The following is a 26,074-nucleotide window of genomic DNA, read 5'->3' as shown; positions in this document are numbered from 1 at the left end:
CTAAACAGGTTGTTGAAACTGAAGACCCATCTCTTCTGGCAGGCCTGCCCAGTCAACTTTCAAACATGAGTTCTGATTTATGTGGATTTTTGGTATTTGTAATCGATTATTTTAATTGCATGGATTCAGGTGAGATTGCTAGCCATTCTGAGCTATGATGAGGTACATCATAGCTCATGGTTCTGGCCCACCTTACCTGTCTGAACATATCTCCCTCTATGTCCCACCCCGGAGTTTGAAAACTTCTGGGGAGACCCTGCTTTCAACCCTGCCTCTGTCGCAAGCACGCTTGACGGGGACAAGGGACAGGGCCTTCTCGGTGGTGGCTCCCTGCGGGTGGAATTTGCTCCCCAGCAAAATTAGGTGAAATACATCCCTCCTTTCCTTCAGGAAGAAGTTGAAAACGGGTTGTGGGACCAGGCCTTCGGGTAGCGGGCTGACAATGACAATGATGACAATGCTATGGAATATGGACTATGGACAAGCTTCTCATTGTGTCGCTGGTCGCAGAATTTCAGTTCTAGATAAGGCTAACCAGCCAGTATTATTTTAGATTTTAACTAAATGAATTTTTTTATTTACATGTAATTATTGTATTTATTATGTTGTATGAGGGGGCATTGAATTGTTGCCGGCTGTAAGCTGCACTGAGTCCCCCTGCGGGGGTTTAGAAGGGCGGGGTACAAACAATTGAAATAAATCAATAAGTAAAACACTGCAGCACAAATCAAGTAAAATCTATGTCATTTGTTGTATTTTCATTGGAATCATTTCTCGTTACAGAAGCTGCTTTGAAACCCAAGAAATAGAGGGAAAGGTGGTGCAAACAAACAAGAAGCTCAATTAATTACATCCACGGTGGAGACCACGTGGCCCTCCAAATTATTTTGTATGACAACTCCCTTCAACCCTCACCATTGGCAACACAAACTACTAAAAAGTTGCCGATTCTTATATTTTTCTTGGTGGAACCCTTTCCTTCTTCCACTGGCATGTAAATACGCCAAAAGTCAGCCTTTCCACACAAGAAGGAAATCCTACTTGGTCGGCACAGGTTACTAGAACAGGAGACGTCAACTTCCAGATGCCTTAGCAAACACTGCCAACAGTAGAGGATTATAGTGGACAACACAAATGCATAAACACATTGCACAAGGCAGTCAGTGCCTCAGGTTTATTGCCCAATATTGTAACTCCCCAACCACTAAGTGAAAAGCAAACATCTGATATCACATCTCCATGCAATCTACATTCCAATAATGTGCCAGAAAAGATTTCCTATCTCCCGTGGAATAGCAATCCTATTGTAATTTGCAAGGTTTCTCTTTCCCCCCAGCAGCGATGACTATCTGGGCTAAATGTATTGCTGATATTGCAGTTGGCTTTTATGGGGATGTTCTCAGCTAAGTGAATTTTATCTCATCTAAATTGTAATATCATTGTTTATATTTGATGCATTCTATTGCATTTTAATGGCATCACATTTGAATGGTATTGAATTTTAACAAGCAAGATCTGTATGCCAATTTTTATGGCGTACTTTCATATCTATCTTCTTTCTATACATAAAAGTCAAAATATGTATGCATGTATGTTCTGTACTGCAAATGTTATTGTTAGGTGAAGTAGTCCTGTGATATCAGTAGACTGGCTGTGATGTCACTGGATTGGCTATTAGTAGGTGAAATGGCCCTCTGATGTCAATGGGAAAGAAATGTTGTGTGTATTAGGAAGAGGGAGGGAGGAAGGAAAGAGTCACAAAGAAAGCTGGTTTTGACCAACAAAACCCTATACGGTTCCGGTCCAGTGTATCTGTCCGAACACATCTCCCTCTACATCCCACCCCGGAGTTTGAGATCATCTGGGGAGGCCCTGCTCACGACCCCACCGCTATCACAAGTGAGGTTGGTGGGGACGAGGAGCAGGGCCTTCTCAGTGGTGGCCCCTCACCTGTGGAACTCACTCCCAGGGGAAATTAGATCATCAACATCCCTCCTCTCCTTCAGGAGGAAAGTAAAGACGTGGTTGTGGGACCAGGCCTTTGGGCAATCTGACAACTAGATAAAGACAATCAAACGATTAGGACTGACAATGTGGAATTGGAATTTGGACTATGAGATAGTGAACGCTGACCGTCAATGAGGAGTAATTGGGTTTGTATTGGTTTTATTGTTGTAATGCAGGAACTGTTGTTTAATTGTTAATTGCTGCTATTTGTTTACTACTGTTATGTGATGCTGGCATCGAATTGTGCCTTTGTAAGCCGCCGTGAGTCCCCTTCGGGGTGAGAAAGGCAGGGTAGAAGTAACCGAAATAAATAAATAAATAAAGCCATGTTGCCACAGGGACATTGTGAATTAAGTCCTTTCAGAGCTGGAGAAGGGAGAAAGAAGGAAAGGAATGGAGACAAGAAAAAGAATGGAAAGAAAAGAAAGGAGAGGTGAGAGGGAGGAAAGAAAAAAAGAGGGAAGGAAGGAAAGAGCCACAAAGAAAGCCTTGTTGACATGAAGACATTGTGAGGTAGGCCTTCTCAGAGTTGGAGAAAGTAGGTAAGCAGAAATCTTAATAACACTTCAGCACAGCAAGGTACATACTCTAGTTGTCTTAGGTAAAGGTAAAGGTTTCCCCTGACATTAATTTTATTTATTTATTTATTTGCAGTATTTTTATACCACCTTTCTCACCCCTGACTCTGAGGGTGGTGCTTGTGACGGCGCAACTGGTACCACCTGTATGTAAAACTTTAAGTCGCAAAGGTTTGAACTTTTGTAACATGTCCAGACTTGCCTGTTTACCTTGTAAATGTATAGCTGAATTGATTGATTATCTACAGCTGTCAATCAATGTTGTTTTACATCAGTTGGCTTGCTCCCCCAGCTCAATTGTTTGGCTCCACCCCTTCTTAGGGAGAAAAACAACACTTTCATTTTCATTCTTACCACCAAAAGCTCAACAGATGGACGTGCGAAAGGCTTGGTTCAAAGCCCCTGGTCAAGTCATTTCTTAGCACCAATTCTCAAGTTTATACCCTTAGAATTCATACTTCATGCCCAGCTCACCTGGACAACGTTGAGGAATCTTAAGTGCCTTCAAACCAGTCTTTTGGCATCAAGAGGAAGACTTTGTGCCTTCAATATAGGCCATTGGACTGGGGTTGGGAGTGTTTTGACCTCATAACCATTGAGAAAGAGGGAACTTGGAAGCTACTCAGCTGGAAAACTCCTTGGACCCAAGACAACCAGAGACTGTAATGTATATTTTCTTTACCCTTTTTGGAACATCAAGTTTAATGCCTCAGAAAGATAACTCTTTGTAAACAATAAAGCCTATTTCAAGTTATCTGTAGTGTCTTGTTGATCCTCGAGAGTTCTAGTTCTCTAAAGGAAGGCAAGAAGCAATCCCCTGGGGAAAAATTGCCACGTCCTTGTTTTTTCACTAAGAACTATAGTTCCCCAGGCAGCGACGGCACAGTGCTCATCTCCATTTCTAAGCCAAAGAGCCAGCATTGTCCGTAGACACCTCCAAGGTCATGTGGCCAGCATGACTGCATGGAACGCTGTTACCTTCCCACAGAAGTGGTATTATTATTATTTATTTATTTATTTATTTATTTATTTATTTATAGTATTTATATACCTCCTTTCTCACCCCTGGGAGGAAAGCAGTTTACACATAAATAATGGCAATATTCAATGCCTTACGTTGGGCACCGATACGATGCCAATACAAACAATTACAATAGTAAAACCTGAATTAAACAGAAATCACAATTAAAACAATACATCAACAAGCATTAAAACAATAAAACAGTCTCGTCAGTCAAATGGCCGTTCCAGTCAACGTCCCTCTAAAATACTACATACATCTACTGCCCAAAGGCCTGGTCCCAGAACCATTATTTTATTTATTTTTTCTAAAAGCCAGGAGGGAGGGAGCTAATCTTACCTTATTTGGAAGTGTGTTCCATAGGCAGGGGGCCACAGCCGAGAAGGCCCTGTCTCTCATCCCCGCCAGACGCATTTGTGCTGTTCACAGGAGTGAGAGACGGGCCTCCCTGGATGATCTTAGATCACGAAGTGGGACATAGGGGTGGATGCGTTCGGACAAGTATTGACCTACTCACATTTGCATGTTTTCGAACTGCTAGGTTAGCAGAAGCTGGGCCTAACAGCTGGAGCTCACCGCACTCCCTTGATTCGAACCACCAACCTTTCGGTCAGCAAGTTCAGCAGCTCAGCGGTTTAACCCACTGCTGTCTTATATTGTTGTAATTTTATAATGTATTTATTTGTGTGTATGCAAACGATCTATGTTCCACACTGTAATAAAGAACCATATTTATGTGATTTACTCCACCTGGACTGACTGTTGCTCATCCTTGAAAGTCCAGAGGCGACCTTTGGCATTTCTGCAATCGGCGGCCAGGGTTTGCAACTCGGCCTCCGCCAGGAGGAGCTGCTTCCGGCAGCGCCAGTAGTTCAGCAACAGCTCAAAGAACTCGTGCCTGTCCTGATGTGCGGCGCTCCCAAACTCCTCCACGTAGGAATCCACATTCTCCAGCCAGGAACATGGCTCAAAGACCTTCAGCTGCTCTTTGGTAAAAGGCACCAACTCTGCTTCAACTGGAATCTCTGGATAAAGTCTCCCTCTTTTAGGTAACTGGGTCTGGATGGAGAGCTCAGACATTCTCTCACTGAATAACTCCAGCGGTAGATCTGGATATAGTTTTTTGAAACTGGAGCTTGGAGCCTCTTCTTTAGCTTCTTTGCTGGAAACACGGATGGGGACAAGAGAATCAGTTGAAAAAGAGCCAAGTGCATGTTTTGCAACATCCTGGATAGTCCCACTTTCTGGCTCCGGCATACTTCCTTCTGGCGAAGGTACACACAAAATACTACTTTCGGATAAGCTAAAAGTTGCCTCTTTGGCTTCTGTGAAGCTGCTCTGGGTATTTTCTCCTTCATTGCCAATGTTTTTTCCCTCTTGCAAAGCTTTTTCTCGAACTTCTTCCTCTGGCACTGAGGGCTTTGTCAAGGAGGGTGATGGGGATCCTTCATGTTCAAGGCTGAGCACATTCTGTTGGGCATCAGGCACATCTTCTCTAACCTTTGATTCAATACAGGGCGTTGAATCTGGAATGTGTTCCACTTGGGATTCGTGGGGCTGAAAAGATCCTTCATCATCTTTGACTGTGCTTGGAAGAAGCGCCGAGGTTATGGCTCTCTCCACTTCTTCACATTTCTTCTTTTTTTCCTGATGGAAAGAAAAACAACAATAAAGGTTTGGGATCTGAGAAGCATATCAAGCCTGGCGATTCATCTAGTAACAAGGCCCAAAACAACAAGGTCAGCAAGTTCTTTGGTTACCAATTTTGGAGTCACAAATCAAGCAATACATCAATGACACCTAAAATCATATTTCTTAAATACCTTTTTTTAAGACTCAAACTATCTTAGATTTTTTTTAAAAAAAATCAGAATACAGTGGGCCCTTGATATCCACAAGGGTTTGTTTCCAGGATTTCATGGCTTCCCATGAAATCCCAAATCTATTAATGGTTATACACAATGGCATAGTAAAATTGCCTCCCAATTCATTTCCCCAATTTTTTGAGCCATGATTTCTTGAATCTGTGAATGCAGAACCCATGGAAACGGAGAGGTAACTGTATATTAAGCTTGATATATATATATATATATAATATGTAAAACTATATCTCTCACTGCAATAAAGGATAATCATTGACATTAGGATAACTAAAAATCCACCAACTTCAACATTCCAAATGGCTAGGAGCAGAAAATGTTTTAACCTGGAACCAAAAATATGGCATCTTTCTTCTGTGAGGTGCTAAGGGTATCCAGCCCAATAAATATTGGTCAAGGCCAGTGTTTCTCAACCTTCCTAATGCTGTGACCCCTTTATAGAGTTCCTCATGTTGTGGTGACCCCCCAACCATAATATTATTTTTGTGGCTACTCCATAATTGTCATTTTGCTACTGTTATGAATCGACATGTAAATATCTGATATGCAGGATGTATTTTCAAATCCCAAATACCCAATATATCCAAATTTGAATACTGGTGGGGTTGGGAGTGATTGATTTTGTCATTTGGGAATGTTGGAGTTGTTGGGATTTAAGGTTCACCTAAAATCAAAGAGCCTTCCGAACTCCACCAATGATGGAATTGAATCAAACTTGGCACACAGAATTCCCATGACCAAGAGAAAGGGTCTGGGAGGGTCTGGTGGACATTGACCTTGAGTCTTTGGAGTTGTAGTTCACCTACACTCAGAGAATACTGTGGACTCAAACAATGGTGGATCTGGACCAAACTTTGCACAAATACTCAATATACCCAAATGTGAACACTGGTGGAGTTTGGGGGAAATAGACCTTGACATTTGGGAGTTGTAGTTGTTAGGATTTATAGTTCATCCACAATGAAATAGCATTCTGAACCCCACCAATGATAGAATTGGACCAAACTTCCCACACAGAACACCCACGACCAACAGAAAATACTATGTTTTCTGATGCTCTTTGGCGACCCCTCTGACGCCCCCTTGCGACCCCCAAAGGGGTCCCGACCCCCAGGTTGAGAAACACTGGTCTAGGCAATTAACGTGTCTAGGTTTATCTGTCGGGCTGCATACCAGAGTTCTTGATTTGCATAATTCATTTCTGATTTTCAATCTGCCTCATTTGTAAGCACATTAGAGTGTGTTGTGCCCTGCCTTGGACATCTGTATGAGAGTTTCTTGAAATGTGTTTTCCAAGGTTAGTACTGATAAGCAGCCCTTTACTGACTGTCTTGAGGTTAAGCAACAAAAACAGCTGAAAGGACCTTCCATCTTAGACATGATGGAGTTGTATCTAAGGCAGTGGCAGTTGACATTCCCCTAGCCATATCAAATGCCACTGTCTTGGCCAAGGAAGTAGAATAGAAGAGGTATGCCGAGGTCCAAAATCAAATGAAAGATTCTTCCCAACTGCCACTGCCTTAGCATCAAACGGAAAGAATAAAAGTCAGATACAACTCCATCATGCCCAAGATGATCCCAATTGTCACTGCCCTGGTCTCAGAAAGAGAAGAAAAGGAAGAATGCTCCATTACGCCTGGATCCAGAAGCAAATGAAAGGCTCTCCCAAGAGGTCAGGAGGGAAGTCTAGACAGTATCATCTGGACTTAATCCCATTTCTAATTCTTCCTTTTGTCCCATGTTTTCTTAAGATTGTAGACAGGAGAACAGGGAACAATCAAATCTCTAAACTGGTCATTCCCAAACTCTAGTCCTCCAGGCATTTCAACTCCCAGTGGCTGCAGCTGCTTTGACCAAAGATCAAAATTCTGGGAGCTGAAATCCAAAATACCTGGAAGACTAGAGTTTGGAAAACATTGAGAGAATAGTTAAAAACACTTCATTTTAAAAATAGTTTTTTTTCCAGTTGATCAAACATGTTGGATGTATGCCAAGAGTCTACTAAAGTACCATGTGAGAGTCACACTGCTGCTAGAAGAGATGTCCAAGAATATGATCAACTTCTTTCCTCTCTTTTTTTTTTCCTTTGCAGGTTAATGGGGTGCAATGTGCAGATATATTTTTATGGCCTTCAATATCTCCAGGCTGCTTCTTCTGACTAAAGGAAAGCATGATTTGTCTCTTCTAAAAGTCGTTTTGGTATGAGAGTGTTGTATATGACCTCCCCTATTTTTTTTAAACCAAATGAGAACTTACAGATACTTCTGGTTTTCTCATTAATATCTCCCACAATATATATCATTCCTATGGGAACATAAGGTTACAAAATTCACACACACACAACCTGCTGAAGTTCCCTCACCCTATTTTAAGGAGCAAAATAGCTAGAAAGAAATAAGACTTCATGGACTACCAAGGCGCTTCAACACAGAATTGCAGGGCATTCATCACTTTCCCAAAAAGCAACTTTATGCTTGCAGAAATCTTTATATTCCATCCTTTAAATCCTCTGCCTGTTTAATTCTTAGCGTTTGTATGTTGTAGATCTTAAATGATATCTTGTATTGTTTTTAAACAACAACAACAACAGTAGCAGCAGCAGCTCAGGCTATGGTCCCAGCTAGACTGTTTCTAGACATGGACACTCTGTATTTTATCTCTCTCTGAGTGTATCAACAGTGGAGAATTAATGCAAGTTTGACACCACTTGAACTGTCATGAGTCAATGTAATGAAATCCCGGAAGTTGTAGTTTGGTGAGTCACCAGCACTTTTGCCATCAAAGGCTAAAGGCCTTATCAAACTACAGCTCTCATCATTCCATAGCACTGAGCTAGAGCAATTAAAGCAGTGATGAACTGCATTCATTGTACAGTGTAGATAACATCCTACAGAGAGATATTGACAAGCTGGAATGTGTCCAGAGGAGGGCGACTAAAATGATCAAGGGTCTGGAGAACAAGCCCTATGAGGAGCGGCTTAAGGAGCCGGGCATGTTTAGCCTGAAGAAGAGAAGGCTGAGAGGAGATATGATAGCCATGTATAAATATGTGAGAGGAAGCCACAGGGAGGAGGGAGCAAGCTTGTTTGCTGCTTCCTTGGAGACTAGGACGTGGAACAATGGCTTCAAACTACAAGAGAGGAGATTCCATCTGAACATGAGGAAGAACTTCCTGACTGTGAGAGTTGTTCAGCAGTGGAACTCTCTGCCCCGGAGTGTGGTGGAGGCTCCTTCTTTGGAAGCTTTTAAACAGAGGCTGGATGGTCATCTGTCAGGGGTGATTTGAATGCAATATTCCTGCTTCTTGGCAGAATGGGGTTGGACTGGATGGCCCATGAGGTCTCTTCCAACTCTTTGATTCTAGGTTTCATGGGGTGGGTGGCAAGTCTTAAAGGGGCAGGAAGGTTGGGGGATTGTGGGAGTTGTAGTCCAGCAAGAGGAACTGCTGTATTAGAAATGGAAGGTAGAGACAGCTCACCTTGGCTTTGCTGCGGCCGGGTTTGGCCCTGCTCCGGGGCTTCACCGCCTCGGCCATCCCTCCCTCCTTCCTTCCTCTCTCCTGAATGTTGTTGATTCTGCTGCAGCTCCTCCTTCCAGGCAGCAGGGAGGAGAGTCACGTGAACTGGCTGTCACATGACCTGAGCCTTCTCTGAACCTGTAGCCACGCCTCCTTCCCCTTCTAGCCTCATAGAGGTTGAGCATAGCACAGTCCACTTACTACTACGGCTGTCGTGTGCCTTCAAGTCCTTTTTCATCTTTCTGCATTTGGAGATGCAATCCACCACTCTGATTAATAACTCAGATATTTGGTTTTGTTTTTTTCCCAATAGCCTTTTGGTATTGCTTCTCAACCTAGCCTGAAGATTTCCTTGTTATCTGTTAATTCTGTTACTTACTAATTGGTTAGTTAATTACTCCAAATCACTAATTAAATTAAAGAGAGAATACCCTTGAATTTCTGCACAATATTTATTTTATTTATTTATCATGTCAGGAGCAAGCCAAACAGTTGTATTGCATTTTTTAATATTTCTGCACAATGACACAACCTAAGCAGGGCTTTATGGGGCTGGTTTTTAAGCAGAGTCTGCATGGCCATCTGCCAGGAAGGCTTGGATGGTGTCCCCCTGCCTGTTGTGTAGAGTTGGACTGATTGGTTCTAGGATTTTAGAAGAAGAGTCTGGATGACCATCTGCCAGAACGGTGAGAGCCGTTCAGCAGTGGAACTCTCTGCCACGGAGTGTGGTGGAGGCTCCTGCTTTGGAAGCTTTTAAACAGAGGCTGGATGGCTGGCCATCTGTCAGGGGTGATTTGAATGCAATATTCCTGCTTCTTGGCAGAATGGGGTTGGACTGGATGGCCCATGAGGTCTCTTCCAACTCTTTGATTCTATGATTCTATGAAGGTTTTAATGGGGTCTTCCTTTTGGGCAGAAGGTGGTTGAAATGGATGGCCCTTGGGGTCCTTTCTAACCCTAATAATAATAATAATAATAATAATAATTGATAATAATAATAATAATAATAATAATAATAATAATAATAGATAATAAAGAATAGTAATTCCACCTTCCTGCTTGGCAGGGGTGGGACTGGATGTCCTTAGGGATCCTTTCCAACTCTAGAGTCTAATAATAATAATAATAATAATAGAAGATAATAATGTGTAATAGTATAACAGTAATTCCAATTTCCTGCTTGGCAGAATGGGACTGGATGTCCTTAGGGTCCAACTCTATGAGTCTAATAATAATAAAATGCAATAATAATAATAACAACAACAACAATAGATAACAATGCATAATAGTATAACAGTAATTCTATCCTCCTGCTTGGCAGAATGAGACTGGATGTCCTTAGGGATCCCTGCCAACTGTATGAATCTAATAATAATAATAATAATAATAATAATAATAATAATAATAATAATATAATGTGTAATAGTATAATAGTAATTCCAATTTCCTGCTGGGCAGAATGGGACTAGATGTCCTTAGGGGTCCCTGCCAACTCTATGAGTCTAATAATAATGAAATATAATAATAATAATAATAATAATGTGTAGTATTCCATCTTCCAGCTTGGCAGAATGGGACTGGATGTCCTTAGGGTTCCTACCAACTGTATGAGTCTAATAATAATAATAAAAACAATATTAATAAAATAGAATAATAACAATAACAATAATAATAGATAATAATGTGTAATAGTATAATAGTAATTCCATCTTCCTGCTTGGCAGAATGGGACTGGATGTCCTTAGGGTTTCCTGCCAACTGTATGAGTCTAATAATAATAATAATAATAATAATAATATAGAATAATAATAATAGATAATAATGCGTAACAGTATAATAGTAATTCCATCTTCCTGCTTGGCAGAACAGGACTGGATGTCCTTAGGATTTCTGCCAACTGTATGAGTCTATTAATAATATAATAATAATAATAAAATAGAATAACAACAACAACAACAACAACAACAACAATAATAATAATAATAACAACATAGAATAACAACAGCAATAATAATAATAGATAATAATATGTAATAGTATAACAGTAATTCCAATTTCCTGCCTGGCACAATGGGACTGGATGTCTTTAGGGCTCCCTGCCAACTCTATGAGTCTAATAATATAAAAATACAACAATAACAATAATAATAAAGAACAATAATAATAGATAATAATGCGTAATAGTATAACAATAATTCTATCCTCCTTCTTGGCAGAATGGGACTGGATGTCCTTAGGGTCCCTGCCAACTCTATGAGTCTAATAATAATAAAATACAATAATAATAATAATAATAATAATAATGATTTTTTTTGTCGTGTCAGGATTCGCTCCTGTTGTGAGAGAATTGGCCGTCTGCAAGGACGTTGCCCAGGGGATGCCCGAATGATTTGATGTTTTTATCATCCTTGTGGGAGGCTTCTTTCATGTCCCCGCATGAGGAGCTGGAGCTGATAGAGGGAGCTCATCCGCCTCTCCCCGGATTCGAACCTGCGACCTGTCGATCTTCAATCCTGCCGGCACAGGGCTTTAACCCACTGCACTACAGAGGGCTCAATAATATAGATAATAATGCGTAATAGTATAATAGTAATTCCATCTTCCTGCTTGGCAGAATGGGGTGGGACTGGATGTCCTTAGGGGTCCTTGCCAACCGTATGCGTCTAACAATAATAGATAATAATGCATAATAATATAATAGTAATCCCATCTTCCGGCTAGGGCTAGAGAAAGGGAAGTGTAATTTTGAACTACTTTCTAAGTATAAGTTTTAACGACATAGAACGGATCTCAAGCACACATTCAATTTATAATTCGTAATTAGTGAATCATATTAATCTTCCAAATTATGAAATGGCCTCCAAAATTTTGCACCCCCCCCCCCCCACTAGCTTTGATTAAATCCCCTCTTAAAAGTATTCTTGGGACAATGCCTGAAGCAATGGATTGACAAAAGTAATTATATGTTTCAATGACACAAGTTTCACAGTTTTGTAATCATTTCTCCATTTATGTTTTATTAACCTTCAGCAATACAAGGCAGCAAATCTATTGCTCTCTCATTTAGCCATACAAACAAATCAAACAATTAAAGAAATTAGTAAAAGAGAATTACCCTCATTGGTTATATTTATAGGCTGCTTTCTCATGGTAAAAATCATGCCAAAAGCAGCTTAGAATAACATAAAACTTACACAACAATATCCAACACAATAAACGCATTGCAGCTCAATGTACCCTTTTTATCTCAATATGTTAATCTTATTCAAAACGTGGGCATTCTGGAATAGGAGACAAACCTAGCTGTGAAGACTGCCCAGCAGCCTTGCATTTGGGGATTGGGACAGTGCTTTTCTAAGGGTGCATCTACACTGTAGAATTAATGCAGTTTTGACACCACTTTTAACTCTGGAATTATTATTTTTTGTTGTGTCAGGAGCGACCTGAAAAACTGCAAGTCGCTTCTGGTGTGAGAGAATTGGCCATCTGCAAGGACGTTGCCCAGGGGACGCCCGGATGATCTCAAGTATGGAATGATATGGAATAAATATACTTTATTTATATTCCACTCTATCTCCTGGAGGAGACTCAGAGCAGATTACAGGTATATATATGGCAAATATTCAATGCCGTTATATAATTAACAGAGACAGACAATATATAAACAGAGGCAAGGCTTCCCTCTTTTCATCTCTGGCACCTGACTGTACTCGACTCAGCCATGAGGAGGTGGTATTGTTTCATTTCCCACACTGAGGAGTCTGTCATCTATGGATGCCTTTCCTGGTCAGATTTTTGCTGACATGTTTTTTTCAGGGTACCTTTTACCTCCCCGCCAAAGCGGTATCTATTTATCTACTTACATCATTGGGTTGCTGTAGGTTTTTCCGGGCTATATGGCCATGTCCTAGAGACATTCTCCCCTGACGTTTCGCCTGCATCTATGGCAAGCATCCTCAGAGGTAGTGAGGTCTGTTGGAACTAGGAAAAAGGGGTTTATATATCTGTGGAATGACCAGGGTGAGGCAAAGGACTCTTGTCTGTTGGAGCTAGGTGTGAATGTTTCAACTGACCACCTTGATTAGCATTTGATGGCCTGGCAGTGCCTGGCCATCAATCTTTTGTTGAGAGGTGATTAGATGTCCTCTGTTGTTTTGCTGTTGTAATTTTAGAGTTCCAACAGACCTCATTATCTCTGAGAATGCTTGCCATAAATGCAGGCAAAACGTCAGGAGAGAATGCCTCTAGAACATGGCCATATAGCCCGAAAAAACCTACAGCAACCCAGTGATTCTGGCCATGAAAGCCTTCAACAATACTTACATCATTGTTTTATTATTGTTTCCATTTGATGTTTGATGTTTTGTCTTAAGTCTGTTATAACAGGCTGTGCTTTTAGTTTGTTAAGTTATAATTTGTATTTATATGTTGGGTTATATAAATTTTGTTAGTATGGATGTATTGTTGTTGTATTTGGGCATTGAACGTTTGCCTTTTATGTTTGGAATCCGCCCTGAGTCCCTTTGGGGAGATAGAACGGAATATAAATAAAGTTTTATTATTATTGTATTGTCGAAGGCTTTCATGGTTGGAATCACTAGGTTCTTGTGGGTTTTTTCAGGCTATAGGGCCATGTTCTAGAGGCATTTCTCCTGACGTTTCGCCTGCATCTATGGCAAGCATCCTCAGAGGTAGTGAGGTCTGTTGGAATTAGGACAATGGGTTATATATCTGTGGAATGGCTGGGGTGGGGCAAAGAGCTCTTCTCTGCTGGAGCTAGGTGTGAATGTTTCAACTGACCACCTTCATTAGCATTTGAAGGCCTGCCTGAGCCTGGGAAAATCTTTTGTTGAGAGGTGTTAAGATGTGCCTGGTTGTTTCCTTTCTGCGGTTTTGCTGTTGCAATTTTAGAGTTTTTTTAATACTGGTAGCCAGATTTTGTTCATTTTCATGGTCTCTTCCTTTCTGTTTTATTATTATTTATTATTATTATTATTATTATTATTATTATTATTATTATTTTCAAACTGCTAGGTGAGCAGAAGCTGGGCTGATGGCTGGGAGCTCACCCCGACCCAAACTTGAACTGCCAACCTTCCGTTCAGCAGGATATTCAATAGCAGGTGGTTTAAGCTGCTGTGATAACATGGCCCTGGGAGCTGTAGTTTTGCAAGGTCTTTAGCTTTCCCTGCCAAAAAGTGGTGGTGCGTTGCTGAACTAAAACTTTCAGGCTACCGTAACACAGCCATAGAAGTTAAAGTGGGGTCAAGCAATATTAATTCTACAGTGTTGATGCAAAGAGACAACATTAATTAAATCTTTTCAAAATCTAAGTCCACAATGGTGGAGGGTTATCTGTACTTATCAGACAAAACATTTATTTTTTCTATCAATCTACAGCAGAAGCATCGAGTTCAAACCCAGTAAAACGAAGGGATGAAGTGTTAGATACCAATAAGTTAAATTTACTGACACGATATGAAGACACGATATGAAGATTTGAAGATCAAACTGCAAAGACTCTGGCACAAGCCAGTAAAGGTGGTCCCAGTGGTGATTGGCACACTGGGTGCAGTGCCTAAAGACCTTGGCCTGCACTTAAAAACAATCAGCTCCGACAAAATTACCATCTGTCAGCTGCTAAAGGCCACCCTACTCGGATCTGCACACATTATTCGCCGATAACCACAAAGTTAAATTAAGTTTGAGCTCCACATCAGATTATTAAGGAATGCAGCTTCAAACAATGACTCCTTGCCTCAAAGGAGGTGTATGCCTATGAAGATGCACCTGGATGCAATTTCAATGGGGTTACGAGATAAAATGGGATATTATAGGAAGGGGAGAATGAGAGGCTATGGGAAAGACTATAGGTGGGAATCATAGGGTCTCCAAATATCTAACTCGCAAGTGCAGGAAACACTACGTAGCATGGCTGGGAGTTGTAGTCCAACAACATAACCTCCACTTTCCCAAAACGACTGACAAGAATGTTATAGGGAGTGCAGAAACCTTCACTGTGGATTTCTTTAGACGCAAAGCAGTGAATTTTACATTTTTTCCATCTTGCAAAAACTATTAGGATTAGTGGAAGCTGAATTCTGGGTCCATATAACAATGCACAATTGCAGTTACCCCAAATATTGGCATTGACATCATTCCCAATGATGAATCTATATAAATAAAAATGTAATGTTTGTTTGTGGGATTAACAGAACTCAAAAACCACTGGATGAATGACACCAAAATTGGACACAGGACACCTAACAACCCAATGTATGTCCTTCACTCAAAAAAATTGATTTTGTCATTTGGGAGTTGTAGTTGCTGGGATTTATAGTTCACCTGCAATCAAAGAGCATTCTGAACCCCACCAACGGTGGAATTGAACCAAACTTGGCACACAGTTCTCCCATGACCAACAAAAAATACTGGAAAGGTTTGGTGGGCAGTGTCCTTTGGTTTTGGAGTTGTAGTTCACCTATATCCACAGATCACTGTGGACTCAAACAATGATGGATCTGGACCAAAATCTACACGAATACTCAATATGCCCAAATGTGAACACTAGTGGAGTTTGGGGAAAATATAATCTTGGCATTTGGGAGTTGTAGTTGCTGGGATTTATAGTTCACCTACAATCAAAGAGCATTCTGAACCCCACCAACGATGGAATTGAACCAAACTTGGCACACAGTTCTCCCAGGACCAACAAAAAATACTGGAAGGGTTTGGTGGGCAGTGTCCTTTGGTCTTGGGAGTTGTAGTTCACCTATATCCACAGATCACTGTGGACTTAAACAATGATGGATCTGGACCAAACTCTACACGAATACTCAATATGCCCAAATGTGAACACTAGTGGAGTTTGGGGAAAATATAATCTTGGCATTTGGGAGTTGTAGTTGCTGGGATTTATAGTTCACCTACAATCACAGAGCATTCTGAACCCCACCAACAATAGAATTGGGCGAAACGTCCCACACAGAACCCCCATGTGGGCCACAGCAACGCGTGGCAGGGGGCGGCTAGTGCACAATAAATCTTCTGGTTGTTCTTAACATGTTATTGTTTAAGATAATTTAGGGTTACTTCACTCCTTCTGTACTCAGCTCCAACAAAACGAGGAAAAATGCTTTCCAAAAAAACCACCTCCATGCAAATCAATTTCTCCTTTAGGCTCATGTGGCAAGTAAGGGTTTTTACAATACTGTCCAACATTTCCTTCAAAAAGTTTTAAGACAACCTAATGGGGTTGCCTCTTGTTTGTCCTCACAACAACCCTGTGAGGTAGGTAAGGTAGAGCGGTGGCAACTTACTTAAGACACTAGTGATCCAAACACGGGATTTGCACCTCCGACAATGTGATGCTTAAGGATTCCCCTTGAAAGGTGCCAAGAAATCATGAGGTCTTTGTGTCTTTTTAAAATGTGTCCTTTTTGTGCTCTCTCTTTTTGTGTGTGTGTGAAAACTTTATAAAAAGAGAGAGAAAGAAAAAAGTAAATTGAAAAGCACAGTCTTTCTTCTTTCTTTCTTGCATTCTTTCTTTCTTTCCTTATGGAGGTACAGGGGGGCAACAAGGCATCAAGATCTGTGGGTGAAAAGATATGTATTGTGAGCAAATTGTAGCATGTTAGAAGGGCAACAATACTAAATAGCACTTTGGTTCCAATGTATTAATAACTGGGAGATTATGTGAAAGGCAGTCAAGAACCAACATTGAGGGAAGCCAACAGTAGTAAACTGCTTCAAGTGCAACAAACAATGAATGAATACTGTAAAAACACAACGCAGAGAAGAAGAGAAAACTGGAAAAAGAAGGTTCTCCATGGACAATTCTTGGGAAGCATTGAGAGCCAAATTGACAAAGAAATAAACATGGATGTGGCTCACAAATGGGACTTTGAAAAAGGAGACAAAGGAGGGCCTGATTCTGGCATTCCAAGAACAAGCCATTAGAACAAATGTCATCAAAGCCAGAATTGAAAAGTCGACAACAGATCCCAAATGTAGACTCTGCAACGAAGCAGATGAAACAATAGATCGCATCCTCAGCTGCTGCAAGAAGATCGCGCAGACAGACTACAAGCAGAGGCATAACACCGTTGCTCAGATGATCTATTGGAACTTGTGCCACAAATACCATCTGCCTGCGACAAAGAAGTGTTGGGATCCCAAGCCAGAAAAAGATACAGAAAATGAACGCATCAAACTACTCTGGGACTTCCGAATTCAGACAGACAGAGTTTTGGAGCACAAGACTTCTGACCTCACGATTGTGTTAAAAACGAAGTACGGATCGTCGATGTTGCAATCACAGGCGACAGCAGGATTGAAGAGAAACAACTGGAAACGCTTACATAATATGAGGATTTGAAAATCAAACTGCAAAGACTGGCACAAGCCACTAAAGGTGGTCCCAGTGGTGATCGGCACACTGGGTGCCGTGCCTAAAGACCTTGACCTGCACTTAAAAACAATCCGCTCTGACAAAATTACCATCTGTCAGCTGCTACTCAGATCTGCACACATTATTCGGCGATATATCACACAGTCCTAGACATTTGGGAAGTGTCCAACATGTGATCCAATACAACAGCCAGCAGAGTGATCTTGTTTGCTGTGGACTCATCTTGTTGTATTTCAATAATAATATTTATGTTGCATTCCATCCTGAGATGTGTAGTTTGGAGAGGTATCAGAACACACTACCAATGAATTCCAAATATCTATGGAATGTACAAAACCTAGATATAGCATTACATTTTTGGTTTTCTTTATTCATGGTTTTTTACTTTCATGAGGGTCCTGTGCCCCTAAAACCAGCAAATGGGGAGGGATGACTGTCCATTTTGCTTTCAGTACTGGTGGCAGGACATTGTCTTCCATGGGGGCTGTCATTGCTGCTCCTCTGGATCTGCAACCCAAAGCATGTGTCCTTCTCTGGCTAATAGCAAGGATGGCCCTAGGTGAGGTACAAATGTGGCTCATAATGTTCTATCTCAGCAAAGGCATTAGGGCTTGAGGTTGGCTTTGCTGCCTCAGAACATCTGAGCTGTCAAGGCTTGCTATCAAGGAGGTGCAAGGATTTCATTATAAAGTAGGGCCCAGGATATTGTGTGGATATGTTAAACAGTAGTTAACAGTGAGTCCTATTAAATGGATGACTTCTGTTGGGCCTAGGGCCTAGGATACACCTAAAGAGAACCTCTCTAGATATCACTAGGAGCTCCAAATGAATGAATGAATGAATGAATGACATCTGTTGGATCTAGAACTTAGGATATGCCAAGAGAGGACACCTCTGTAGATATTGCTAGGTCCTAAAATGAATGAAGGAATGAATGACTTCCATTGGATCTAGGAAATGCTTAGAATAGACACTTCTCTAGATATCACTAGGTCCTCCAAATGAATGAATGAATGAATGAATGAATGAATGACTCCCATTGGATCTAGGAAATGCTTAGAGTGAACAACTCTCTAGGTATCACTAGGTCCTCCAAATGAATGAATGAATGACTTCCATTGGATCTAGGACTTAGGATACGCCTAAAGAGGACACTTCTCTAGATATCGCTAGGTACTTCAATGAATGAATAAATGACTTCCATTGCATCTAGGAAATGCTTAGAATGGACACTTCCCTAGATATTTCTACGTCCTCCAAATGAATGAATGAATGACTTCCACTGGATCTAGGAATACCTGGAGTGGACACCTCTCTAGATATCACTAGGTTCTCCAATGAATGAATTAATGACTTCCAATGGATCCAGGACTTAGGATATCCCTAAAGAGGACACCTCTCTAGATATCACTTGGTCCTCCAATCAATGAATAAATGACATCTGTTGGGCTCAGGAAATGCCTAGGGAGGACTCATCTCTAGATATCACTAAGCCCTCCACAGTCAACTTTCGATAGAAGCCACCAGAAAATATCTTGAAGGACATAGAAAATGCCAACAGAGGATATGTTTTGTCGAAGGCTTTCATGCCCCAGGCACTGCCAGGCCATCAAATGCTAATCAAGGTGGTCAGTTGAAACATTCACACCTAACAGACAAGATGCAGGTGAAACGTCAGGAGAAAATGTCTCTAGAACATGGTCATATAGCCCGAAAAAAACCTACAACCCAGAGGATATGTTTTCAGAGAAGGTAAATAAAACCACTGCTGTCAAGGTGATACATGCCATATGACAGCAAATATGGAAAACACAAGAATGGCCATCAGACTGGAAAAAATCAACTTATATCCCCATACCAAAAAAAGGAAATGCGAAAGACTGCTCCAACTTCCGTACAGTGGCCCTTATTTCTCATGCCAGTAAGGTAATGCTCAAGATCCTGCAAGGAAGACTCCAGCAATACATGGAGCGAGAGTTGCCAGATGTTCAAGCTGGGTTTAGAAAAGGCAGAGGAACGAGAGACCAGATTGCCAATATCCGCTGGATAATGAAGAAAGGCAGGGAGTTTCAGAAAAACATCTATTTCTGTTTCATTGACTATTCTAAAGCCTTTGACTGTGTGGATCATAATAAATTGTGGCAAGTCCTTGGTGGGATGGGCATCCCAAGCCACCTTGTCTCTCTCCTGAGGAATCTGTACAAGGACCAAGTAGCAACAGGAAGAACTGAGCACGGAACAACAGACTGGTTCAAGATTGGGAAAGGCGTACGGCAAGGCTGCATCCTCTCACCCAACCTTTTTAACTTGTACGCAGAACACATCATGCGAGGATGTGCGGGGCTTGATGAATGCAAAGCTGGGGTGAAAATTGCTGGAAGAAACATTAACAACCTCAGATATGCAGATGACACCACACTGATGGCTGAAAGCGAGGAGGAGCTGAGGAGCCTTCTAATCAAGGTGAAAGAAGAAAGCGCAAAAGCCGGGTTGCTGCTAAACATCAAAAAAACCAAGATTATGGCAACAAGAATGATTGACAACTGGGAAATAGAGGGAGAAAATGTGGAGGCTGTGACAGACTTTGTATTTCTAGGTGCAAAGATTACGGCAGATGCAGACTGTGGCCAGGAAATCAGAAGACGCTTACTTCTTGGGAGGAGAGCAATGTCCAATCTTGATAAAATAGTAAAGTGAGGAGGACCCGAGGAGCCTTCTAATGAAGGTGAAAGAAGAAAGTGCAAAAGCTGGGTTGCAGCTAAACAAAGACAGCAAAGCTTAGAGAAGATAATTATGCTGGGGAAAGTGGAAGGTAAAAGGAAGAGGGGCCGACCAAGGGCAAGATGGATGGATGGCATCCTTGAAGTGACTGGACTGGCCTTGAAGGAGCTGGGGGTGGTGACGGCTGACAGGGAACTCTGGCGTGGGCTGGTCCATGAGGTCACGAAGAGTCGGAGATGACTGAACGAATGAACAACAAAATGAAACCACAGCTACCGATCCCACGGATATGGGGATGATACTGTGTGTTGTACCATCCAGAGGGTTTCCCAAGTTTCAAGATGTACTAGAAGGGTTAGAGAGGGGTTTCCCACACATCACAACGTTTATGAATGACTAGTTGAAAACAGTGACAAATTCCCAGCCATCCCTTGTCACCTCCAAACAAATCCCATTTCCATTTTCTTCTTTCTTAACGTACCCTTTCTAGGTTAGGGGTGATGTATCAAACTATAACCGTCCACAGTAGAGTACTCTGGATCCGCTGCAAAATACACAACACAAGAGAGATTAGTATGGTTGTGAAAGCTGCACTGTGAAAACAGACAATATCAATTCATTTAAATTGGCTGGAAGACAGTTCTCCCGGCATCATTGGCTGCTGAAAAGGTAAATAAATTGGTCCAAGAAGAAATCAAGCCTGAACTAGTCCAAAGAAACCAAAGCAACTAAGCTGAAGCTATCATACTGTGGACATAATTCTGACATAATTCATTACAAAAGACAATAGTTAATAAGACTGGTGAGCAGAAAAAGAGGAAGACAGGTGGATAGACAATGGGTGCATATACACTGTAGAACTAATGCACTTTGACACCACTTTAATTGCCATGACTGAATGCTATGGAATAATAAATCAGTTGCAATAATGGAAAGAAAAGCGTCAAGCGGCCATTCCCTCTGCAATTTCTCATCCTCGTTCCCAAAACTTACATGCACGTATTGCAGCCTAATCTAGGATGTTCCCATAAATTACAAAGGAAAAGAAATGCATCCTTGAAGAAAAGACTGGGGGAAAGGTGATTGCATTAGTATTTCTCAATTCACACAAAGGCACTGTTGGGCTTACTTGGTTTGCTGGCTGGAACAGGGCACTGTGGCCTCCTGCAGAAAAGAGAGAGAGAAAATAATTTGGAATAATTTTCATGTATCAGGAAGCCCCTGCAATGCTTCCAACCCAACTTCAATGTAAAGAGGTAGAAAAAATTCACACCATCCCTTCATGAACATTCAAGGGTTGCATATAATGGCTAATAATTATGATTTATTAGTATACTAGCTGTCCCCCTGCCACGTGTTGCTGTGGCCCAGTCTGGTGATCTGGAATATAAAGTAATGCGAAAGTGTTGGTTTCTAATATATATAATTTCTTTATGCTTGTGGGTAAACAGTATTTCTTGCTGTTTCTTTGTCAGTGTTGATGTGGAGATTGTCTGGTTTGCCTACTTTGGAACAAACAACACATAATTGTCCTTCTTTAGGGGTCCCTTTCAAATCTATGATACTATATGTGTATGTGTGAATCATATCTATCTATCTATCTATCTATGGCACAAAACAATGGCTTCAAACTACAAGAAAGGAGATTCCATCAGAACATGAGGAAGAACTTCCTGACTGTAAGAGCTGTTCACCAGTGGAACTCTCTGCCCCGGAGTGTGGTGGAGGCTCCTTCTTTGGAAACTTTTAAACAGAGGCTGGATGGCCATCTGTCAGGGGTGATTTGAATGCAATATTCCTGCTTCTTGGCAGAATGGGGTTGGACTGGATGGCCCATGAGGTGTCTTCCAACTCTTTGATTCTATTATTCTATCTATATCTATGGCTGGATGGCTCTTTGTCAGGAGGGCTTTGATTACGTTTTCTTGCCCTGGTGAAGAGAGTTGGACTGGATGGCCTTAAGTATTTTCAGATGGTCATGGGAGTTCTGTGTGGGAAGTTTGCCACAATTCTGTCATTGGTGAGGTTCAGAATGCTCTGATTGTAGGTGAACTATACATCCCAGTAACTACAACACACAAATGTCAAGGTCTATTTCCCCCAAACTCCATCTGTGCTCATATTTGGGCATATTGAGTATTCGTGCCAAGTTTGGTGCAGATCCATCATTGTTTGAGTCCACATTGATCTCTAGATGTAGGTGAACTACAACTCCAAAACTCAAGGTCAATGCCCACCAAACCCTTCTCGTGTTTTCTGTTGGTCAGGGGAGTCCTGTGTGCCAAGTTTGGTTCAATTCCATCGTTGGTGGAGTTCAGAATGCTCTTTGATTATAGGTGAACTATAAATCCCAGCAACTACAACTCCCAAATGACAAAATCATAATTTTTGAGTGATGGTCACTCCTTGTGTTGTGAGACATTTTGTTGCCAAATTTGGTGTGATTTCATTCATTGGTTCTTTTGTTTTTAAGGTACTCATTACGCACAGAATATTTATAGATAGATAGATAGATAGATAGATAGATAGATAGATAGATAGATAGATAACAACAGCAATATATACGGTATGTGTTACCCACCTCTCCTCTCAGCTTAGGCAGGGCACAACACTGTTAAAACACATCACCATAAAATACATACAATAACATTAATATATTAGAGACCCCTTCCACACAACAGTATAAAATCCACATTGAACTGGATTATACAGGGGCTGGATGGCCATCTGTCAGGGGTGATTTGAATACAATATTCCTGCTTCTTGGCAGGGGGTTGGACTGGATGGCCCATGAGGTCTCTTCCAAGTCTTTGATTCTATGATTCTATGATATGGCAGTGTTTACTCAGATAACCCAGTCCAAAGCAGATACAGCTGTGTGGAGGGGCACTAATTTCAATGTATACATCATTATGCTACTGTAAGTACAATTCAGGCATTAAGTAAGCTTCAGCAATGCCTCCTTCTTACCTCCCGGGTGCCGGAGCTTGATTTTTCCCTGACCCTGCATTCTTCTGTGAATTATAATAGTTTTCATAGACCACCGGTGCTGCAGAAAGAAAGGAGGGAAACGTCTAGTATTTGTATTTGGTCAATGAACCAAAACATTGGGTCAAAAAAAACAAACATTTCACATAATGCTCATTTCTTGGCCAATGACTGACTCCAAGAAAAGTTACAACAATGATGTCACATGGAGAGATAGAATCATAGAATCAAAGAGTTGGAAGAGACCTCATGGGCCATCCAGTCCAACCCCCTGCCAAGAAGCAGGAATGTTGCATTCAAATCACCCCTGACAGATGGCCATCCAGCCTCTGTTTAAAAGCTTCCAAAGAAGGGTTTGTTGTTTTTGTGATGTGTGCTACGGAAAGCATTTCATTAATGCATGCAGAACATATGAAGTGGTGGCATACCTTTTTAATTGTGGTGTCCAGAACTGAACACAGCATTACGGCAGGTGACCTCTGACCAAAGCAGAATAGAATGGGATTCTACCTTCACTCAATCTTGACACTAAACTATTGAAACAGCCAATAATCACATTGGCTTTTGAGTCACTCTGGACCGCTCTCTGACCTACAAGAAGCACTGCCTGAATATCAAGCAAAAAGTGGGTGCTAGAAACAATATCATACGAAAGCTGACTGGCACAACCTGGGGATCACAACCAGACACAGTGAAGACATCTGCCCTTGCGCTATGCTACTCTGCTGTTGAGTATGCATGCCCAGTGTGGAACACATCTCACCACGCTAAAACAGTAGATGTGGCTCTTAATGAGACATGCCGCATTATCACGGGGTGTCTGCGCCCTACACCACTGGAGAAATTACACTGTTCAGCCAGTATTGCACCACCTGACATCCGCAGGGAAGTAGCAGCCAATAGGAAAGGACCAAGACAATGACATCTCCACCTCATCCCTTGTTTGGGTATCAGCTAGCACGTCAACGACTTAAATCAAGACATAGTTTTCTAAGATCTACAGAGACACTCGCTGGAACACCTCAGCAAGCAAGAGTCCAAAAGTGGCAGGCTCAAACCCAGAACCTCAATCAATGGCTGATACCAAATGAGAGACTCCCCCCTGGGCACGCAGAAGACTGGGCGACTTGGAAGGCACTGAACAGACTGCGCTCTGGCACCACGAGATGCAGAGCCAACCTCAAAAAATGGGGCTACAAAGTGGAATCCACGACATGCGAGTGTGGAGAAGAGCAAACCACTGACCACATGCTGCAATGCAACCTGAGCCCTGCCACATGCACAATGGAGGACCTCCTTGCGGCAACACCAGAGGCACTCCAAGTGGCCAGATACTAGTCAAAGGACATTTAATCAACTACCAAGTTTGCAAACTTTGTGTTTTGTCTGTTTGTTTGCTTTGTTTTGTTAGAAATGTAATATAATTGGCTGGTTGCTCCTGACATGATAAATAAATCAATTGGCTTTCATGCTCAGCCTGTGGTCTACTAAGACTCCTAGATCCCTTTCACATGGACTGCTTGCAAGCCAGGAGTCACCCATCATGTGTGTGTGTGTGTGTGTGTGTAGAGTTAGGTAAAGGTTTTCCTCTGACATCAAGTCCAGTCATGTCCAACTCTGGAGGTTGGTGCTCATCTCCATTCCTAAGCCAAAGAACCGGCATTGTCCGTAGACACCTCCAAGGACATATGGCCAGAATGACTGCATGGAGTGCCATTACCTTCCCACCGGAGCAGTACCTATTGATCTACTCATATTTGCACATTTTTGAACTGCTGATTTGCAGAAGCTGGGGCTAACAGTGGGAGCTCATGCTGCTCTCCGGATTCAAACCTGTGACCTTTTGCTCAGCAAGTTCAGCAAGTCAGCGGCTTAACCCACTACATCATATATACAGCCATAACTTAAAAACTCCATGGAGAGAAAACAATAAGTATTAAAAAGCTAAACAACTCCCTCATGTTCAGATGGAATCTCCTTTCTTGTAGTTAGGACGCGGAACAATGGCTTCAAATTACAAGAAAGGAGATTCCATCTGAACATGAGGAAGAACTTCCTGACTGTGAGAGCCGTTCAGCAGTGGAACTCTCTGCCCCGAAGTGTGGTGGAGGCTCCTCCTTTGGAAGCTTTTAAACAGAGGCTGGATGGCCATCTGTCAGGAGTGATTTGAATGCAATATTCCTGCTTCTTGGCAGGGGGTTGGACTGGATGGCCCATGAGGTCTCTTCCAACTCTTTGATTCTAAATGCTTGGTCACTTCAGTCATATTTGCCATCCCCCAATTTATTCAGTAATGTAGCAGACTTCCCATTTTGAGCACATTTCTTGTTGTAGAGACCATCTATACTGCAGAATAACTGCAGTTTGGCAGCCTTTAAATTGCCATAGACTCCTGGGATTTGTCATTTGCTGTGGCACCAGAGGTCTCTGACAGAGAAAGACACATCTCTCACAAAACTGTAAATCTGTAGCAGTTCATGTAGGGTCAACCTGCAATAATTCTGCAATGTGGATACAACCGTATTTTATGTTGTGTGAACTTTTGAAGCATGGAAATATTACTTCTTTTTTTTTTGGCACTAAAATTCCCCAGTGTTATAACTGACAGAAGGAAGTTCCCCATTCTCTGCACAAAGGTGACTGTGGTCCACTTACCCGGAGGAAGGGAGCCCGTCTTGCGGAGAGTCACAAAATATTCAATGTCCTTCTCGATGCTGCACTGTTCAAGGCTCTTGCGGATCTCTTCGTAGCTCTGGAAAGGGGCAAGAGAATGTTGTCCTCAGGTGTGGCAAAAATGAAAAAGCAACTATTCCACTCACTGCAGGTGAAGATGAAGGTATCAGCAATCATTCCTCCACATTTGTGGATGAAATTGTTCACAGATTTGATATTCTCCCTAGGAATCTGTAAATCGATGTATTGTCAAAGGCTTTCATGGCCGGAATTACTGGG

At 41.7% G+C, this 26,074-nt stretch overlaps 2 protein-coding genes across 3 annotated transcripts in view; both read right to left on the bottom strand.

Moving 5' to 3' along the window:
* EPG5 (ectopic P-granules 5 autophagy tethering factor) overlaps positions 1-9,101 on the bottom strand; it is a 92,090-nt gene extending 82,989 nt beyond the window's left edge. The window contains exons 1-2 of the mRNA XM_060761206.2: positions 8,965-9,101; positions 4,357-5,253 (exon numbers count right to left, since the gene is read on the bottom strand). Of these exons, the coding sequence (XP_060617189.2) occupies positions 4,357-5,253; positions 8,965-9,021 (954 nt within the window). The 5' untranslated portion in view covers positions 9,022-9,101. The remainder of the gene's footprint in view (positions 1-4,356; positions 5,254-8,964) is intronic.
* Positions 9,102-13,831: 4,730 nt separating this feature from the next.
* The window catches only part of PSTPIP2 (proline-serine-threonine phosphatase interacting protein 2), a 69,189-nt gene continuing 56,946 nt past the window's right edge, over positions 13,832-26,074 (bottom strand). Inside the window, exons 11-15 of one of the 2 annotated variants that reach the window (XM_060761207.2) lie at positions 25,778-25,874; positions 23,105-23,183; positions 21,264-21,298; positions 20,616-20,678; positions 13,832-16,594 (exon numbers count right to left, since the gene is read on the bottom strand). In XM_060761207.2, the coding sequence (XP_060617190.2) occupies positions 20,626-20,678; positions 21,264-21,298; positions 23,105-23,183; positions 25,778-25,874 (264 nt within the window). In that variant the 3' untranslated portion in view covers positions 13,832-16,594; positions 20,616-20,625. The remainder of the gene's footprint in view (positions 16,595-20,615; positions 20,679-21,263; positions 21,299-23,104; positions 23,184-25,777; positions 25,875-26,074) is intronic. The other variant, XM_060761208.2, reaches the window with a different exon arrangement.

Source organism: Anolis sagrei, chromosome 2, assembly GCF_037176765.1.
Source record: "Anolis sagrei isolate rAnoSag1 chromosome 2, rAnoSag1.mat, whole genome shotgun sequence".
Taxonomy (NCBI): Eukaryota; Metazoa; Chordata; class Lepidosauria; order Squamata; family Dactyloidae; genus Anolis; species Anolis sagrei.
The sequence above is the reverse complement of the archived record's forward strand: the minus strand, read 5'-3'. Positions and strand labels throughout refer to the sequence as shown.